This window comes from Calidris pugnax, unplaced genomic scaffold (assembly GCF_001431845.1).
Source record: "Calidris pugnax isolate Ruff unplaced genomic scaffold, ASM143184v1 scaffold189, whole genome shotgun sequence".
NCBI lineage: Eukaryota > Metazoa > Chordata > Aves > Charadriiformes > Scolopacidae > Calidris > Calidris pugnax.
This window is the reverse complement of record NW_015091069.1, coordinates 1,701,551-1,717,137: the sequence shown is the minus strand read 5'-3', so window position 1 is coordinate 1,717,137 and position 15,587 is coordinate 1,701,551. Positions and strand designations below refer to the sequence as shown.

Sequence of the window (15,587 nt, the reverse complement as noted above, 5' to 3'; positions counted from 1 at the left end):
TGGAGCACATCTGATTACGTATTATGAGAGAATCTTCATGTGCCAGGCTGTCCATGGGGAGTGAGCATTTACTGGGATTTCCCTGAGCAGCAGATGGTGCTGGTTGGGACTGAGGCATGAGATGCAGCTGTAGGGAAGGACAAGTCAGTTGTATGAATGCAGTGCTCAGAGATCTACAAGTATCCATCATTTCCAGAGTCTCATCACTTCTTTCTCAGCCGCTGGTACAGTGGATGTGTCTCTCTCTTTTTTTTTTTCTTTTTTTTTTCTTTTCATTAAATCTAGATCATGTTAACACATGCTTGAACTAGGCAGAGCTTTCTACTTCTTTCTATATTCTCTGTCCTGGCTGCTGCCTGGACATTGCTAAGTGGCAATCTCTGACATATACATTGGGAAGCACCGACAGCTCTTCTTTGCCCTTTTCTCTGTCTCGAGCAAAGAAAGACAAGGTAGTTGAAGGAGAGAATGAGAAATAAAGAAGTCTCATTTGCCAGTGTCACTTTTCCCTGAGAAAAGGAATTTGCCATCTAAACCAAGTGTAACATTGAAATCAGCTTACATTGAAAGTCCCCTGCCAAAGTAGTGAGAAAAACATACTGTGAAGTGGATCTACTGTGTTTCTCTGGCTGAAGAGGGAAAAAGCAGGCAGGGAAGAGCTCCAGGGCACTGCAGTACCACATGGTAATCTTGGGGAAGCTCAGCTTTTCACACTCTTCCCCTTCTCTCCTGGCCACCACGCTCCAGTAAAGCCAGGTCTGAGTCAGATCTCTGTTGGAAAAGGAAGACTACTTTTCTTTCCCCCATAACAGGAAGACTAATAATAACTTTAAGGACAGGAGCACAAACCATGTGGCTACAAGCTCTGTAGATCTTGTGGCCGAAGCCCCACAGGTGGAAATTGTCAACGGGGAGTAACCAAAGGCCATTGCAGGAGTAATGGCAGCAGTCCCTTTCCCCCCCTGAAAATGTAAGTATTTAATCTGGATAAATTCTGTAAGTTACAATAACAGCTGTATTTTAGTGGTTTTCTGATACATTAATGAGAAGGGATGAGAATGTTCAAGATCTGGTCTGTGCTCTATAAAGATGTCTTTAAAATAATTCCATTAATATTTAGATTAGTATCTCCTGCTGTAATACTAACAGCTTGTGGATAGAAAATAGAAGAATGCTTAAAAACGCTAGGCAAACAGCCAGTTTGTATCATCATTCACCTGTGAACAGATTAGCTGAAGAGTCACTGATAGATGAATCCTAAATATTTTTTTTCCATCCCTATTGGAATGAAGGCTCTGCTAAAAACAAACCTTGGTTCAGTTCTCCCTGGAGCAGAGCTCTACGTACAGTTTCTCTGGTGAAAATCTGGACTATTGGAAATCAAATCCTGAATCCCCTGAAGTCAGTAGGACCAGCATTTTGCCCCCTGTGCGTTAAACATCCTTCCATTGTGAAAGCTCCTTGGAAGAAGGTGAAAGATGTGATCTGTGACACCTGAACTAACCCACTGTGAGGCGTGGGGATGTGCTGCCATAAACTTGGCACGAGCCCAGTGCATTTCTAGGATGGGGTGGTACGTCAACATCAAATCCATCTCAAATGCAATCTCATGCATTGGGGGTGATGCAGACACAAATAGGTTCTCTATTGTGGACATCTGTCACCAATTTCAGTGTTTCCGTATTCTTTCAGAACATATCTGGAATGCCAGAATTTCACAGAATGTAGAGAACTGCTATCTTCTGATGAGTCCTGACCATGAATGTAGCCAAAAATACATGAAAAACATCTACTATCTGAAGATGCTGTGGTTTTTTTTCACCTGACATGTTTTACAACCTTATTCTGAAAATGGTCCCCAGATACCCCAACAGGCAAACAATAACTAAAATTCCAACTAAAAATCTCCACTTCTGCCTAATGTTTTCCTCAGACATGATGTGATATTGAGAGACTGTTCTTGACTTGCAGGCTTCTAATTTATTTAGATAGTTCTGATGCCTGTGCTGGAGGGCCCTAATTGTTGCTTGGATTTTAAATATATGAAAGGAATAATGCACCAGGACTTGAAATGAGGAAAGAAGAAAATTACTGGAGTGATGCAGAGAAATCCTTTAGACAAATTCATAGTAGTGGTAATGTATATGAAAACATTCGAGCTTTTAAAAATAATTCTATGAAATTTTCTGAGAAAAAATATGTTTTCATCTTCTATTTTTTAAAGAGGTCACTAAAAAAAAAGTCAAACTTCTGTTAAATGAATAAAACCCTTTTTCCCCAAACATTTTAGTTCCCCTTTCCAGCTTATTTTTTCTCTGGAAGTAGAGGAAGAATGGAAATGAATGAATGTTTTGTACTGTTTCAAAGTCCAAAACTTCAGAGGCTGCATAGAGAAACTTGCAACATCAAGTACATTTTGGTACATCCCTGTTGTTTGGAAATGTTTTCTGTTTATAATACGACCGTCAAACATTATTTTGGAGAAGAATAAGGAGGTTTACTAAATTGTTGGAAGTAATAGGAGAATTCTGTTAGGCTCCAAGTGAATATGTACTCTTAGTACATATTCTTTTATTCAGTAGGCTACGTCATGCATTGCTTACTGACACAGGTATTTCTAGGGAATTCAAAGTAACTGAGCAGATATTAGCTATCTTTTAATGATACATCATGTGCTCCTTGAATTTGCTATGGAAAACTGTCATTTCAAAAGCCAATACATTATTCTAGACACCGCTCTGTTCAAGATGTCTATTTTTTAAATTATGCCCAATACTTTTCACATACGTAGCTTCACTTGCACATTTTCTCTCCCCTGTCAATGAAAGCTTATGCAGAGGCATGCTTTGTCAGTCGTATTTCCACAGTAACAGAGAAGACAAAAGCAAGTTTGGGGAGCAGGTAACTCAGAGCTTTTATCGCAGCTATCTTCTGAAGGGTTTCTACACTACATTAACCCTACTTTTTTGGTTTTATACTGAGTATTTTTCATTGCATTCAGGAAATCGGTGCCCTGAAATGTTTACCACTTACCACCCCATAAGAACAGGCAGATCATGGTTACTGCATCACTTTATGGGCTGATCATTGTGACTTGTCTCATGTGATTAAAATTAGATGTTTATCTGAATCAAAGTTATTCAAGTAGTCTCTCTCAGCTTGTGAGCAGAGGAACTTGGAGGGAATATATAGTGTCATTTACCTAAATCCCTGTCTGGAGCAGTTGTGGAAGAATAGGGTGATTGTAAATGAGTTTCTTAGCTTTCTAGTCCTAATGAAGTGGAGAAGAACAGTCTTATGCATAGATTTCCTTCTGCAGTTCCATGTCTATATGATGTAAAATTCTTGAACTGTGAGCCTGATTTAGGAACATACACCTGGAAGATTCTTGTATACTTAGGTCTTGAGTTACTATGTAGGATAATGATCTATTGTAATAATTCTACTTAGCAAGCTGGACGGTTACAGCTGCATTTGGTTTTCTTTGTAAAATACCTAGAATCCTGAGACATTTTGATTTTAAAATAGTAGGGCTACGGACCCTTCAAGCATTCAAAACAACTGGTATATTTCTAAAGAAAGGGATTTAAAGTGCACAGTTTCTTTTCTAGGAGCACAATTAAAAACTGTTGTTCAGTTCCTCAGGGCTGCAAGGTACCAGGCTTGGCTGGAGGCTTTCTGCAACTGTCAGGTGATTCAGTTTAATTAATCTGGGAACTAATCTCCCAAAGTGCTGAGCAACTTGAGCTGCTGTACTGTAAATAGTGGTCATTTGCTGCAGATTTTTAGGGAGAACCAGGTAATCTCTGAAGATTCTTGCTATGTGCAGTTGTATGACTTGTGTGCAGTACTGACTTGTCAGAGGATGTTTTTGTCGCATTCTCTTGTACATTTTATATTGTATTTGTTTTTAAAATGGACAATATTTTGGTGGAAGGTGCTGCAGACATTTATACTGGCAGTGTGGGCTATGTTCCTTCCAACTTTAACAACTCTTTAGAATGGTGATGGAACATGACATCTTTTGCTTCGAGGGTATTGGTTTAAATCCATTTTATAGTCAGTAGTCAATGCCCCTTGACTTCTCTCAGTGATTTGTGTAAAACAATCTGGAAGTGCTAGCTCAGTTCTCACCACATGTATTTCCACATCACAAAAGCTATGTTTGAAAATTGTATCTGCTGCAAAAAAAAAAAAAAAGGAGAAGGCTGTACTTGGTTTGCAGTAGAAGTGAGATTAGGCATGGAAGAGCAGAAGCGTGATCCCCAGGATTTGAATCTCACAGTCTGAATGTAAAGATTTCAAGTTCCAAAAAATGGGGAATAACATAAGAATGAAATAATGTATTCATTCAACATTTGTGGTGTGACATCAACCAACTAAAAGGAATTAAAAAAAAATCACAGACTAGGTAAAAATAAAAGTTAAGGATAGAAAGCATCCATTTGAGATTAGAGGAGAAATTGAGGGAAGCCATATGCAGCCACTCAGCAATAAGCAAAGCCTTAAATTGTCATTTAAGATTTACACATCTGCTACCAGTGCATACTCCTAAATGGTACAGTGAAGCTCTGATCCCATTTAAGAGACCAAACATCTATTTATGTGATAGACTCTGGGTTTCACTTAAAAGCTGAATATGTGAAGGCATTTTACTAGAGGTCTGTCTGATCCACCAGTGGGTTGGAGCTTATTCCAGAGCTTTGTGGCCCTTGTGTACCCCTTTCTCCTTTTTTTTCTTTGTGATCTTCTTTTGCAGTGGGAGGCATTTACACTGTGATCCAGACAAAAGCGAAAATTACAGCAGATGAATGGGGTGAAAACTATTTTCTGGTTGGTCCCTATTTTGAGCACAATGTGAAGACTCAGGTGGAAGCATGTGAGCCTCCAAACCCTGCAGTTAAGAAGGCAATGGACACCATGAAAAGCCAAGGGTGTCAGGTAAATAAGATGTGCTACTGCTTTCCAGGGCAACAAAGCTGACTCTGAGGAGATTACAGTTTTGGTTAATGCTCTTGCTGTTCCACTTGACACAGCAGTCCTGGTCAATGTCACAATAGGAAAGGCTCAGAATCCACTGTTAGAACAACAGAGTCAATTCATTAAAGGTTCTTTTTGAGGAAGAACCAGTTTATCCAATTACAGGTTTTAACAGTCATTTATCTGCAAGTCTGGTTAATTGGATTGATGACTTATCTATCCAGTCTCTAAATACAGTGAGATTTTAGTAGATATAATATGACCTTACTTTGACTGAACCCTTATGTTACATTTGACACTCTTCTGCTGGAGAGGGAAAAGCATTCCACTCGCTCACAATTTTTCTTAGGAGGCATTATATTGAGTTGAGAGCCAGAAAGGGACAAACCACAGGTGGACTTAAGAAGACCACCCAACTGATAAAGAATCTGCTCTGTTGGATCAATGCAACTAGTTGTCTGTTCCCGAGGAAGAAAGGTTAAACCACAGCACAAGGAGTGAGTTCATCTGTGTTTTCTACACAATTTTTAGCCAGTGTTTTCTGTGTGATCTCAGCCAAACCTCATAGCCTCTCTGTGACTGTTTCTCCAACAATAAACTAGAAATGAATTTTTTCTATAAAGGTGACATGCTGAAAGGAATAGAATCTGCTGTGTTGGTGAGCAAGCTACTAAGCTGCAAGCAGCTGCACCCTTGAGGACAATAGATTACCTGAAAATGAGTGGAAGATAACACATGTGAAATCTGACCTCTGTTCTTGAAAGTCTTCATCAGAGATCTAGAACTCACCTTCACTTTCATTCAGCATTGAGTTCCTCAGAGATGCTAATTGGCATGTTGGGGACAATAATACTGTGTGATGCTTGCATCGTTCAGGTTGAAGTTCAAACTAAAAGGTTGGAACTTTTAGTTCTAAATCCAACTGCCATTTCTTATTTCTAATCAAATTTTTGTAAATGATTGGTCAAGTTGTCTTGTTGCCTCTGTTGCATGCCTCATGTCTCTACAGGCTGTGTAATGCTCTTTTGTGTGGAAAACAGCTAAAGATTTATGGGGCAGATTAATTGCAATGCTGTATGTGTACAGTTCTTGTTGTTCCAGCAATGCATTCAATTTAATCAGCCAACTCTGCCAGCCCAACATGTGCATTGTGCTGCTGGCGTATTCACATAGAGCAGCAAATCTGTCCCAGGTACCTTAAGTATAGCTTTGATCTCAAATAATGATGCTTATCCTATTAACATTTATGTCTGGATTTTGCTTATGCATCACAATGGATCCCTTTAAACCAGGGGACCCAGTAACACTTCCAAACTTCGCAGGTCAAGTGTGTTCCTTGCCACAGCCTGACTTCGTATTTAGGTGAAGAATGGGTTCACACAAACTCCTTGCTCTTTAACCTCATTTTCCTGAGTAAGAAACCTAGATAGCCTGAAATAAGTACATAAGGAGCTGACCCTCCTTCACACACCTGTCTTTGTTGCACCCTGTATTTTTTGTGCAAATGGGTCTAAGAGCCTTCACCTCATTGTTTTCAAGACTTGACCTCTACTGAACCAATTCTAACATCAGGGCTGGGTTCAAGCCCTGAGGTCCCACGGGCTGGTGAATGAAAGGAGATTGAATAGTGGCATAAAAGATTTCTCTGCATGGGGTATAAACTGCAGTAGTCTCCCTATAGTACCTTGTTCTTCCCAGTTAATATGTCTCTGCTGCTTAGAATCATAGAATGATTGGTTGGAAGGTACCTTAAAGATCATTTACTTCTAGTGCCCGTGCCATGGGCAGGGACACCTCCCACTAGAGCAGGTTGCTCAAAGCCCCATCCAGTCTGGCCTTGAACACTTCCAGGGATGGGGCAACCACAACTTCTCTGGGCAGCCTGTTCCAGTGCTTCACTACCCTCACAATTTAAAATTTCTTCCCAATAACTGATCTTAATCTACCGTCTTCCAGTTTGAAACCATTACCCCTCATCCTATCACTACATCCTGTAGTGTAAAAAGTCCCTCTCCAGCCTTCCTGTAGGCCCCCTTCAGCTATTGGAAGGGCACTATAAGGTCTGCCCAGAGCCTTCTCCAGGCTGAACAACCCCAGCTCTCTCAGCCTGTCTCCATAGGAGAGGTGCTCCAGCCCTCTGATCATCTTTGTGGCCCTCCTCTAAAACTGCTCCAACAGGTCCATGTCCTTCTTGTGCTGAGGACTCCAAAGCTGGATGCAGTATTCCAGGTGAGGACTCACCAGAGTAGAGGGGTAGAATCACCTCCCTCGATCTGCTGGACATGCTTCTTTTGATGCAGTCCAGGCTACAGTTGGCCTTCTGGGCTGCAAGTGTGTATTGCTGGCTCATGTTGAGATTCTCATCAACCAGCACCCCCAAGTGCTTCTCCTCAGGACTGTTCTCAATCCATTCTCCATCCAGCCTGTATTTGTGCTTGGGATTGCTGCGACCTAGGTGCAGGACCTTGCACTTGACCTGGTTGAACTTCATGGCATGGCATGGCATGGCATGGGCCCACCTCTCAAGCCTGTCCAGGTCCCTTTGGATGGCATCCCTTCCCTCCAGCATGTTGACTGTGCCACACAGCTTGGTGTCGTTGGCAAACTTTCTGAAGGTGCACTCAATCCCAACATCCATGTTGCCAAGAAAGATGTTGAACATCACTGGTCCCATTAGCAACCCCTGAGGAACACCACTCATCACTGGTTTCTGCTTGGACATTGAGCCATTGACCGCAACCCTTTGAGTGTGGCCATCCAGCCAGTTCCTTATCCACCAAGTGGTCCCTCCATCAAATCCATGTCTTTCCAATTTAGAGACCATGGTGTCATGTGGGACAGTGTCAAACACTTTGCACAAGTCCAAGTAGATGACAGTTGTTGCTGTCCCCTTATCCATCAATGCTGTAACCCCGTCATAAAAGATCACCAAATTTGTGGCATGACTTCCCTTGGTGAAGCCATGTTAACTATCACTGATCACCTCTTTATTTTCCATGTGCCTTCCAGGAGGATCTGATCCATGATCTTTTCAGGCACAGAGGTGAGACTGACCAGCCTGTAATTCCCCGAGTCTTCCTTTTTTCCCTTTTTAAAAAAGGGAGGTAATGTTTCCCCTTTTCCAGTCAGTGGGAACTTCACCAGAGTGCCATGACTTCTCAAATGTAATGGAAAGCGGCTTAGCAATTTCATCTGGCAGCTCCCTCAGGACCCATGGGTGGATTTCATCAGGTCCCATGGACTTGTGTACCTTCAGGTTCCTTAGGTGGTCTCGTTCTTGATCATCACCTACAGTATACGGTTCTTCATTCTCACAGCCCCTGCCTTTGCCCTTTGCGACTTGCATGGTGTGGTTAGAGCCCTTGCCGGTTCAAACTGAGGCAAAAAAGTCATTGAGTACCTCAGCCTTCTCCGTATCCTGGGTGACCAGGTCTTTTCTTTCCTTCTGGAGAGGGCCCGCATCTTCCTTAGTCTTCCTTTTAGCATTAACATCCTTATAGAAGTTTTTCTTGTTGCCCTTGATGTTCCTGGCATATTTAATTCTATCTGGGATTTAGCTTGCCTAACCTGGTCCCTGACTGCTTGGACAGTTTCTCTGTATTCTTCCCAGGCTACCTGTCCTTGCTTCCACCCTCTGTAGGCCTCCTTTTTGCTTTTGAGTGTGTCCAGGAGCTCCTTGTTCATCCGTGCAGGCTTCCTGGCTTTTTTACTGACTTCTTTGTTGGGTTACATTGCTTCTGAGCTTGGAGGCGGTGATCCTTCAATACTAACCAGCTTCCTTGGGCTCTTCTCCCTTCCAGTGCCTTATCCATGGAACCCTACCAAGCAGATTCGTCAAGAGGCCAAAGTCTGCTCTCCTAAAGTCCAGGGTAGTGGCTGTGCACCCTCCTTGCTGCCCTAAGGATCTTGAACTCTACCATCTCATGATCACTGCAGCTGAGACTACCCTTGAGCTTGACATTCCCCACTAGCTCCTCCTTGTTGGTTCAGCATATGTAGGACAAGGTCCAGTATTGTTCCTCTCCTTGTTAGCTCTTCTTCCACTTGGAGAAGGAAGTTGTCCTCAATGCATTCCAAGAAATTTGTAGATTGCTTGTGCCCCACTGTGTTGTCCCTCCAACAGATATTGGGGTGGTTCAAGTCCCCCATGAGGACTAGGGCCTGTGAACGTGATGCTGCTTCTATCTTGTCTATAGGGGGCCTCATCTTCTCCATCATCCTGGTCAGGTGGTCTGTAGCAGACCCTTGCTGTAATGTCACCTGCCCCTGTGTTCCCTGTTTCCTCTCCATTGGGTCTTCATCCATCCCCAGGTGGAACTCCATGTACTCCAGCTGGTCATTGACATAGAAGGCAACACTCCATCTCCCCTGCCTGCCCTTCCTAAAGCCTGTATCCTTCCATTCCAACACTCCAGCCATAGGAGCCATCCCACCATGTCTCTGTGATGCCAATAAGATCATAGCCCTGGAGTTCTCTGCACGTCTTTAACTCTTCTTGTTTGTTCCCCATGCTACTTGCATTTTCATAGAGGCACTTAAACTGGATCCCTGGTTGGAGTGGCTGCAATTCCTTTGTGCTGCTCTCCAGGTGGCCTTCTTTTGAGGGTTTTTTGGTGGTAGAATTAATGTGAAATAATTTGACTGTGCAGGCTGGTACAATCTGTATTGTGTTGCCTTACGACATTTCAGCCTATTCTCCTGGTTGGGCAGGTAGGTTATGTCAGTGGAGTTCTAAATACTCTTCGAGATGTTTAACTATGCTGATGCAGATAAAGTAGGAAAGCTGTGGGTTTGGGCTGATGTGATTTTTAGCTATTATTATACCTTCTGATTGATCGTTCTACTCTGCCAAAGGACATCAACTGTGCTGCCTGGAGAGAGTGAGGAAATGTCATCGTAGATACAGTTCCTGAGCACCTGTCCCACAAAATCTGTCAGCAGTAATCTAGCATAAATGGTGAAAGATTGATAATAAATGTGACTGAAATAAAAGAATTATTTTGAAATAAGAACAAAAATGGCATAGATACTTCAATAAGAATGTAAGACCTCATTATTCAACCAAGTGTAGTCTGCCTAAGCTTGCTTTCATTAGAAAAAGTTAACATTGTAATGAAAAACTAAAATTCAAGTCTTAAAACTAGAATGTTCTTAAAGATTGTAATTTTCTTTTACCCTGTGTTAGGTCCAGTATTACTCCATGTATTTTGCAAGGAAAACCACAAATGCTGGGTGTGTAGGACTATGATCACACATTCCTTATGTACAATACTTAAGAATTGATGGATGAGAATAGTTATGCTAACTGGCCTTTACATTTACTTTTACATTTTCTGCTTATATCTTTGCCTCTTCCCCATAGGTCTTTTTTGGAAGATGGCTGATAGAGGGAAGCCCATATGTCTTACTGTTTGATATAGGATCAGCAGCTTGGAATCTGGACAAGTGGAAAGGTGAATTTTGGGATGTCAGCAACATAGGAATCCCTTTTCATGACCGAGAAGCCAACGATGCTGTGATTTTTGGATCGTTAACAGCCTGGTTTTTAAAAGAGGTACAGTTGTTACAGAGATTCTCAAACCTCAGCGTTGTCAGCAGGGCAAAAGAGCTTTGGATTGTGGTTCCTATTCTCCAGTTTGAAAACTATGATTTTAAGGAAGTTGATACCAGTTGTAGATCAAATTTGTATTTAAAATTAAAATCTTAAGCGGTCCTTTAATTATATTTTCTGGGAGAATGTGGGCCGTCGGTTGGGGGTGGGATGCTGATCTACGTCAGATTTTGGGATGTGTCTTTACTGTCCGTTCCCCCTCTGTTTCTTCTCAACTTCCTTGTTTGTCACTGGGTGCCCTTAGATGTAGGATCTCAAACTGCCTTTTTCTCTCCAACTGTAGTCAAACTGTCACACTCACAAACTGTTCTTGAAGCTGGTCAAGCCATCTGTCAGTGATTAGGTACTGCCTTGCACAGGGAATATAGACAGACAGAAAGAATTAATGATAGCACTATGACTTCACATGTCGCTCTACCATAGCCTGCCTGAAGAGAGGAAACTGTTAATCTGTGGAATCATCTGTCTGTTATAGGTGCTCATGATTTTCTTATCCAAACAAAAGTTTCAGCAGCAGAAGAGCAAGTTAAAAGAAACAAGTGACTGTGCTTGCCAAAGCTCCCCAACACTCTAGGAAGGATACTGTCCTGAGGTACTAGTAAGGCACATGTGCTTTTTGGGCTAAAGATTAGGGCTGATGGGAATCAAGATGCATGACCACTTAAAACTCTGTACTGCTTTGTCATATGAGAGAAAGCAAGCACACAGAAGAAGGCATGGAAAGAAGAGGTTTCTGTAGCTGGGATGATGAGCATCATAATGTATGTTCTTTCTCATTATTTTCAGCTTTCCTGTCAGTTTGATGACAAGCCCAACATAATTGCTCATTTCCATGAGTGGCAGGCAGGAGTGGGTTTAATACTGTCTCGGTCTCAGAAACTTCCTGTTGCTACAATTTTTACTACCCATGCGACTCTACTTGGGAGATACCTGTGTGCAGCCAATATAGATTTTTACAACAATCTTGACCAGGTAAGAGACATTTCCTCATTCCTTCTTTTTTTCAGTTAATCAGCTTCCTGCTCCTTTTCTATTTACTGTGCTACACCATATCGTATGTTGTGAGATAACTTATGATTGATCCACAGCTGAGTGATTGGCTGTCAGTTCCAGAGCACAAGAAATGGTATTTGTAAGACCATGTGGTGTCGAGGCATGAGTGCCTTTGTCTCTCTATCATCTGACAGATCTTAAAGCTCAGTGGAGTCTCTAGAATACTTGTGCTACCTTCAGTTAACTTTGGTTTACCAGATTTGCACTGTAGAGGACTGAAACTTATTCAGTCTCCAGTCAAGTCAGCACCTTAGTCCAATCCACTGATACATGGAGTAATACTGCAGCAGTATGAGATTGAAAAGAAGGTTAAGAATTTCTCTTGGCAATGGTTTGGGACATTTTTCAAAAGCAGTGGGAGAGTTATGGGCCCAGACAATGTTATAAGTTAAGTGTCCTTGAGAATCTTCTCCTTTGTGTTCACGAAAGACATCCATTGCTTGAGTTGATTGCTGTGGTTTGGGAGTTACTGGTACCAGTATGAGTAACCAGTGAATGTAAAACCTATTCAGCTGCAGTCATCATCTGATGTATGCAGGTTCAGGTGCAGCCTCACACCAGTCCTTCTTAACAAAAGGCAGTATTAAAAATAGCCAGTAGCCCTCCTCTTGTTGAAATTACCCTGGAATTCCATAAATTATCTTTTCTCTTTCGCTAAGCTACTTCTTAATTCTTCCAAGTCATAAGTCCTGCTACTTTCAGGCTTTTCAGATTAGGCTACATTGTAACTGACAAATGTAGGAAGTATTTTAGGAGATCAAAAGACCACATCCGTTTCTTGGAATTTTTGTTATCTAGTGGTTTTGGTTTTCACTGTTCTCTTTCCACTCAAAGCATAACACAAACCAACCTTTTAGGGACCCAGATGTCTTTAGCACTGCCTTCAGTAGAGGTACATTACCTAATCTGGGATTTCTAATATGGTTACAGACAAACTGAGTTCAAGAGATTTTTGCATTCCAGCACTTACTGAGGGTAGAGGTAGTTAAAAGACTAAAGCAGCTGCCTTATTCACTGTCCATGCATTTCCTTGGCTAAAATCAATGAAAAAAGCTACTCAGTTGGCAATTTTCAGTTGGATGTTTGGAGCTCGACGCTCTGTAGAACAGCATCTTCCAAAGACAAGGCCCAAGCAGCAGTGTGCTACTGGCCTTATTCAGAAGCTCGGAATAGATTAACAGTCCATTGTACTCCAAGGAAACAGTCAATCACCTTACTTTTTTTTTTTTCTTTTCTGTCCCACCAAAAGCAACTGTTGGATCTGCTGACCACACTAGGAGTCAAAGACTATGTTCAGTCATTTACTCGTGCGCATAAAGGTTGCAGCACGGTGGTGTTTTGGGGGAATTCTCTCTGCCCAATATGAGGTAGCTAACATAGATGGTTACTCCTCCAAGCACCATCTATCATGAGTGGAATTACACTGGCCTCTTCACAATCAGTGTAAGGCAAACAGCCTCAGATTACCATCAGAAAGATCTGTCTCTATCTATCACCTAGGAAAACTAGCCTCCTAAATTATATTAGGTGCATTAATGAGGCAGCATGAATAACCCAGTCCTGTTGTCAGACCCAAGTTAGAGGAGTCTAGACATTCCCACTCCCTCATAATCTCCTTATGTGTATATATGCAAAATCTAGCTTTAAAGTCACATTAAGTTATTTTTCTCTGGAGAGAGTTAGATTAAAAGAACTAAAACTGTGCAGTTTCAGGTTTAACACTTGAGAAAGTGGGGACTTTTCAGCAGTAACTATTCATTTAGCCTTGCATCTTACAGATAATTAGTAAATAAGCCGTAGGAAAAACAAACAAACAAACAAAAAGGATTTCTAGACCTTAGTGCTTTATGCCCTCTGTGGAGAGATTGACATTTAAAGGCACTAATAGAGAAAATGGTGCCAACCTGCTATACTACTGTTTAACATGTTTATAATGTGCTAAAGCTTTCCCTGAAAAAACTAACTTTTAGTAAGAGATCAGATGTCTTAAAGAGGACTCTTCTGGTTGTAAAAAGGTCAACCTGGCCAAAAAGTCAGTTGAGAAACATGAGAGGTTGATCTGGAGTACAATAATTAAATGATACAAATAGCTAAGTCTTCAGAGGCTGTTCTTGTTCTTGTCTTCTAGTAATAAACTGTTAATTGTACAGTAGAGAAGATTTTCCAGGGCTTCCTAATGTTTAATCTTTGGATGAGACAATGTATTTTCAGGGCGTGTCATCCCCTCCCACCCCAAAGGAGAAGGGCTGGTTTTCCTGTTTCAGTGTTATTGCATATTTTTCTTTCTTTAAAGCATTATAATAATAATTTTCTTTAAGTTCTTACTTTGGATCAGCGTTTCATGGTTGGAACACAATTTCCAGGACAGCAAGGACAGCAGTTCTAAGGACAGCAGCTAAGATGGTTGGGAAAAATGCAACTGTAATATGTGCTGTGCCAGATATCATAGAATCATAGAATTGTCTAGGTTGGAAGAGACCCTTGGGATCATCGAGTCCAACCATCTCCCCTACTCTACAAAGTCCTCCCCTACACCATGTCCCTCAGCACTGCATCTAAACGGCCCTTAAACACAGCCAGGGATGGTGACTCCACCACCTCCCTGGGCAGCCTGTTCCAATGCCCTGTCACTCTTTCAGTGAAAAATTCTTTCCTAATGTTCAATCTAAACCTCCCCTGTTGGAGCTTGAAGCCATTCCCTCTCGTTCTGTCACCAATTACCTGTGAGAAGAGACCAGCCCCAACCTCTCTACAGTGTCCTTTCACGAAGTTGTAGAGAGTGATGAGGTGGAAAACTATTGCAGCACAAAAAGGAATGGTATGGTTTAATTGTGCCTGGAGACAATCAGGTGTGCACAGCCTTTGCAGAGGAAAGAGGAAACCTCATGTTCCCTTTTCTAGTCCCAAATACAGACCACAAAAAGCTGGCTTAGGACGCCTGCAAGAGAGAGTTCTACTCAGCCCTGCGAGGCCAAGTGGTTTTCTGCAGCGTTAAGGGATTTAACAGTGGGATCCACAGGCAAAATCATGACGTGACTGTTTGATGACTGATAAAAGATATTTGCCTGGCATTTTCACAGTCCTTTCTCTTCACAGTGCCCCGAGTGTGTGTGGCCAGCGTGTTGTTCCTCACCATAATATTTCCTGTTAGGCCTGACACTGTAACTGTAACTGACACACACACACACACACACACTTTAATTCACCTTCCTAGCAAAGCTCAATAGGTGCCAATTGGCACAAGTATAGAAGGTACAAAAGTATTCTCTGAAGTAAGCCAGTGAGGTCAGTAGCTTCACACCAGAGAAGACTTTGGCCCAAGTCCCAACTTGTTTGGAGCGAACGTCAATATCAGTGATGAGGCAAAGGGTTGTGCAGTGCGGGGTGGCTGACATTTTCTCTAGCACTTCTATAAACAAAGAGCTCAAGTCACCAGCCCCTGGCAGGTGATAAAACTGGAAGGGAAGGCTCTATGTGGTCTTCTGATAGCCCTTACAAACACTGAACATGTGACAAGTTGACCTTCAGCTTAACTAGTCTTTTGGGGAAAAGTTAAGAATGACTTAGTGAAGGGTTGCCACACTGTGACGCATGATTCTTTACAGATTCCCTAGATCGCATAGAGGATGAACCTTAGGCTAACAAAATTCTTTGTTTCTTGAGCTGGGGGCACATGTGAGCTTGTGAGCTGTAAGAGGACATTTTCTAGGGGACTGAAAACTTAGTCACAGAATCACAGAATCTTAGTGGTTGGAAGGGACCTCTGAGATCATCGAGTCCAACCACAAAAAAAAAAAAAAAAAAAAAAAAAAAAAAAACACAAAAAAAAAAAAAAAACAAAAAAAAAAAACAACAAAAAAAAAAAAAAAAAAAAAAAAAAAAAAAAAAAAAAAAAAAAAAAAAAAAAAAAAAAAAAAAAAAAAAAAAAAAAAAAAAAAAAAAA

At 41.6% G+C, this 15,587-nt stretch overlaps 1 protein-coding gene across 1 annotated transcript in view; it reads left to right on the top strand.

Annotated features, from left to right (window-relative positions):
• GYS2 (glycogen synthase 2) overlaps positions 1–15,587 on the top strand; it is a 72,074-nt gene that overhangs the window by 26,016 nt on the left and 30,471 nt on the right. The window contains exons 8-10 of the mRNA XM_014956997.1: positions 4,760–4,941; positions 10,343–10,534; positions 11,378–11,563. Coding sequence (XP_014812483.1) covers positions 4,760–4,941; positions 10,343–10,534; positions 11,378–11,563 — 560 coding nt within the window. The remainder of the gene's footprint in view (positions 1–4,759; positions 4,942–10,342; positions 10,535–11,377; positions 11,564–15,587) is intronic.